The 5,710-nt window shown below is 28.1% G+C and overlaps 1 protein-coding gene across 1 annotated transcript; it reads left to right on the top strand.

Moving 5' to 3' along the window:
• The first annotated feature begins 831 nt into the window (after nt 1–831).
• Nucleotides 832–3,717, top strand: LOC107003542. Its single transcript, XM_015201879.2, has one exon. The coding sequence runs from the start codon at nt 2,154–2,156 to the stop codon at nt 3,381–3,383; it is 1,230 nt and encodes a 409-aa protein (XP_015057365.1). The 5' UTR covers nt 832–2,153; the 3' UTR covers nt 3,384–3,717.
• Nucleotides 3,718–5,710: the final 1,993 nt, after the last annotated feature.

Below are 5,710 nucleotides of genomic sequence, written 5' to 3'. Positions count from 1 at the left end.
TGAAATATACACAAATTGATTATCATGAAAAATTTCTTTAGAAAATTTTGCAATCATGATTTAAAAGTTCTCATATATTGCATAATTAAAAAAACATCACGATTACATACTACTTGTACAATATCGATAAACGATATGATATTGATATATTATATATACATAAAATCATTTTATTGATTTTTTTTGTTATCTCTATCACAAAATTTAAATTATTTTAGGTAGAAAAACACTACTTACTATATTTTGATAAATATAAATTTAATTTAATTTTATATTTCAAATTTTTTTGGGCAAAAATATCAATAAAATTGTACACGTATCAAGTGTGAGTTAGTTGAGATTTTATGCACCAGCGACGCGAGTCTTCACTCTTCCACTATACATCGTCTATGCACGATTACATGAAAATATTGTACACTATTGTTCTCCACTCTTCCCCTAAATGGCGCATGTCTCACTCTTCACAGAATCTATGGTGATTCAACAATGGAAAGAGAACAATGAAAATCGTAGATATAAAATACTAATAATAGAAGAAATCTATAATTTTGAGTTCACAACAAAAGATATGTTACTAGGAATGCCATTTCTAGATAAATTTTACCCACATATAATAACAAAAACACACTGGTGGCTTACTACACCATGTGGCAATAAAATAGGAGCAAAAAGGGTAAAAAATAAACAACGAAAAGCTAAGGAATGGATAAAAGGTAGTGAAAAAATAAACCAAGAAATGAAAAATATAGATAAAGAACAAGAAACGCAATTGGAAATAATCATATTTACAATAGACAGAGTTCAAATAATTAATGAACAACTAAGACAACTATACAATGAAGACCCATTACAAGGATGGGAAAAACATAAAACAAAGGTAAAAATTGAGCTAATAGACGAAAATAGCATAATAACACAGAAACCGTTAAAATATAATTTCGATGATTTACAAGAATTTAAAATACATATAAATGAATTACTGGAAAAGAATTATATACAGGAAAGTAACAGTAAGCACACAAGCCCAGCATTTATAGTTATAAAACACAGTGAACAAAAAAGAGGTAAAAGTAGAATGGTTATAGATTACAGAAATCTAAACGCCAAAACTAAAACATACAACTACCCAATACCAAATAAAATACTTAAAATAAGACAGATACAAGGATATAACTATTTTAGTAAATTTGACTGTAAATCAGGATTTTACCATCTAAAACTAGAAGAAGAATCTAAACAATTAACAGCATTTACAGTACCACAAGGATTTTATGAATGGAATGTATTACCATTTGGATATAAAAATGCACCAGGTAGATATCAACATTTTATGGATAACTGTTTTAACCAACTAGAAAATTGTGTTATATATATAGATGATATATTATTATATTCTAAAACACAAGATGAACATATAAGATTATTAGAAAAATTTATACATATAATCAAACACTCAGGTATAAGCTTAAGTAAAAGTAAAGCAGAAATTATGAAACCACAGATAGAATTTCTAGGAATACAAATAGATAAAAATGGAATAAAAATGCAAACTCACATAGTACAAAAAATAATTACTATAGATGAAAATATAGATACAAAAAAGAAATTACAATCATTCTTAGGATTAGTAAATCAAGTAAGGGAATATATACCAAAATTAGCAGAACATTTAAAACCATTATACAAAAAACTCAAAAAAGATATTGAATATCATTTTGACAACAAAGATAAAGAACACATAAAAAATATTAAAAAATTATGCAAAAAATTGCCAAAATTATATTTTCCTGATGAAAGTAGAACATTCACATATATAATTGAAACAGATTCAAGCGATCACAGTTATGGAGGAGTACTAAAATATAAATATGACAAAGAAAAGGTAGAACACCATTGCAGGTATTGCTCAGGATCATATACTGAGGCACAAACAAAATGGGAAATAAACAGAAAGGAATTATTTGCATTATATAAATGTTTATTAGCATTTGAACCATATATAGTTTACAATAAATTTATTGTAAGAACAGATAACACACAGGTAAAATGGTGGATAACAAAAAAGTTAGATGATTCAGTTACAACAAAAGAAATAAGGAGATTAGTATTGAATATATTAAATTTTACATTTACAATTGAAATTATAAAAACTAATGAAAATCTCGTTGCAGATTACCTATCAAGAAAAAGGAACACAAACTGAACCAGATACAACAGAAAAAATACTCAAAGCTATTAATACACTTTCTACGAAGGTGGACAGTATGGGAAAAGAGTTACAAAATCTAAAAGCTAATAGTCAGCAGCATGACTATAAATATGCGGAGCTACGCCAACATGTAGAGTTACGTCGATCGGAAGACGCTAAAATTCCAGAGCTACAAGGAGACGATGGGAAACTCCGAAAAACCCATAACAATGTTTGTTTAGATACAGCTGCAGGTACAAGCAAAAGAATTAATACAAATTTAAACCAGCTATTTGCAAAACCATTTACCCAAAAACCACAAATGCAGATACCAGCAGAACCACAAACATCTACCTATGCAATAAGCCTACAAAATGACAAAAAAAGATACAACTATATTACCCAATCTTACATTGAAAACATACACAAAATTCAGACATATCTAAACCTAAACCCAAGATCCACACAAACAAAAACTCCCGAAGAAGACTATATAACCCAGAAACTACAAGGATATAACAAACTTATTGCACAACCTAAGACCAACCCCAACCTAGTAAAAACATGTTATAACTACGGACTATTAAATACAGTATACACATATACCGGAGAAGAAATAGCCGGAATACCAGAACTACATAGAGCATTTTTAACATATAAAAGAATTACCAAAGGAAATTTATTCTATATAAAATGTTATACAGCACCAGCAGAGATACTATACGAAGAAATAAAATCACCAATACAGGTGGTAAAGATAGGATTAACCAGAGATATGATTATTCCAGAAGAGATAGAAAAACAAAATGAGATACCAAAAGTAGAAATACCTAACTTTTATGCAAATAAAAGAATAATTGGTATAGCTACAATTATACAAGAGTTAGCAAACAATTATTTAAATGGCAATGCCATTTGGAGCTATTATGCAAGAGATCAGGTGATGATTTATGCAAACTCCAAAGAATTAAGAAAATCAGATATGGATGAAGTTCAGAGATGGATTTTGTCATTGCTAAAACCAGAAGAACAACCATCTACAAGAGCTTTGAAGAAAGGATTTATTTCAGAAGAATTATTAGTAAGATATTGCAAACTTATCAGCAACAAATACCCAGATCATAAATGCTCCAAGTGCAACGGAGAAGATAATGTGATACCTACAGTTGATTTAGGATACCTACAGTTGATTTAGGATAAAGAACGAAGCTATAAAAAAAAAAGTTATTATTATTGTTGTTATTATTATTGTTGCGTCGGCTGAATATCAGCCATATGTATAAAGTAAGAATCTTTTAATTTTGTCGTATAGCGTCGGCTGAAAAGCCAATAATGTAAAAAGTCATAAAGTAAACAGTGTTAGTGTCGGCCAATAATAAAGATAGGCCACTAAGTTTTGTTTTTTGCGTCGGTCGAATGTAAAAAGACCAAGTGTAAAGTAGATGTCGGCCATTTTGGCCAAAAGTGTGAAATTTTTGTATATAAATAGAGGGCTTCCCCTCATAAATAAAATCATCAGTCTTCCACTACTCTCTTCTCTCTACAATTATTCCTCTTTAACGCTTCCACCCAAAATTGGTATCAGAGCTAGCTAGTTAAATAATAACTATGGAAAATTCTGGAGCTACAAATCTACAAAAACAGGTATACACTCTTAAATTTATGAGTAGCTAAACAAATTTATTCCTGAAAATCTCTTGTTAATTATAATTATTTATCATGTTCTAATAATGTTATAATAAGCATCTTTAGAAGGTTTGCTACAGAAATATTCTATGAACAAGTATGCCCAGACTATGCCATCCTAAAGTTGAAACCGGTAGGCAAAGAAGGCCGTTTAGGGGAGTAAACAGAGTTGAGGCGCTGTTAGGGTAACTAATCAAAGAAGAAAGCTGTAGTAGTGACTAGACGAGATGATTATTAAACCATTATTATTACATAATAAGTAAGTATAATTTATTAAGAGGTTGAAAGGAATAAAAATTTTAGCAAAAGTGAATAAAATGAGTACCTATTTAATAGATGATGATGATAACTATAAGATATTACTACTCTATATATTAAAAAATCTTAATACTGACATAAAAAGAGAAATTTATGATAAATTGGTAACATATGAAATAATAGAGATAACAACTCAAGGTTGGACTCAGTTAACCATACAAAGTATACAGGATGAACTTTATTATGATATGTATGATTTATATGATGATATAGATACAGACTAATGATAAATTACGAATATTTACAATATTGGGTAAAAACTATAGAAGATATAGATCTACTTGAAAAATTACTAATAGAAAATCTATTCGATTATTTGAGAACTAGAGAAGTTGAACATCTAGAATATATCACAAATAATGCTAATGAAATACAACGATTAGATCTACTTAAAAGAGAATATTACAGAAAGACATTTTATGAAGGATAATATAATACCAAGCAAAGAAACTAAAATAACAACAAACAATATAGGTAAAAAAATAAGAAAAACATGGAAAAAATTAAGACCCTTATATATAGAATATGAACTATCACAACTAGTCAAAACAAGTAATAATGAAAAAGATCATTTAATAGATAAAATTTCGAAAACAGAATACAAATATGTTCGCTATTTGAAAAAACAGTATGAACAAAGAAATTTATAAACAACAATTAATAGAAAAAATAATGGAAAAAATAACTGAAAAAGAACAAGAATTACAACATAGAAAAAGAAGATTAGAAGAAAACATATTAGCAGATGTATGTAATAAATCGATACTAGTACAAAGAAAAGATATATCTATGTTAAAATTAGAATTAGATTGTCTTGAATATGAGTTACAACATAATATAATACATAAATTATAATGAATAAAGAAGAATTTGCAGTAGACGAAAAAACATATGAAAATCAAGACGGAATGATAATAAAAATAATATTTTCAAATCTAGGAAGAAGATATAAAAAAATAGGAAATAATCTATACTTAATGTTAGAAAGAGAAACAGCAAAATTAGAAGATAGTTTAACAGCTATGGTAAGAATAACAAAAGAAAATGAAGAAATAGACAGATCAAAAGAAATAGAAAAAATAAAAATACAAGCAAAACAAGAAGTACAATACGTAGAAGATAAGAGATATAAACCATCTATGACATGATTGACAGAATTAGCATTTCTACTCAATTTAAAATGCTAATTCTGTCAATCATGTTTCAAGATAAGAGATATAAACCATAAAAATACTTAATTAATGCTAATGGGAACCGATAAAGCCGTCATGCATGTGCTTTGATACAATTCTTTCGTCAATTTTGATGTTCATGTGGCTTCTAGTTTATGGTATGAGAGAATCTAGGGTTTTAGTTAGATATTTTATGACATCTGAACTTTATTAATATACATCATGATTAGGGAGGAAGTAGGATGTTAGGATCTAGTGAAAATTGAAATTTTACAAAGAAATAGCGTGGTATGTAAACTGTGAAATGCTTTTTATTTAATGGAACTGCCTGCCATAAAATCCGCCA

This window comes from Solanum pennellii, chromosome 11 (genome assembly GCF_001406875.1).
Source record: "Solanum pennellii chromosome 11, SPENNV200".
In the NCBI taxonomy this organism is placed as follows: Eukaryota; Viridiplantae; Streptophyta; class Magnoliopsida; order Solanales; family Solanaceae; genus Solanum; species Solanum pennellii.
Note: the sequence above shows the minus strand (reverse complement) of the source record. Positions and strands in the feature narration are given on the sequence as shown.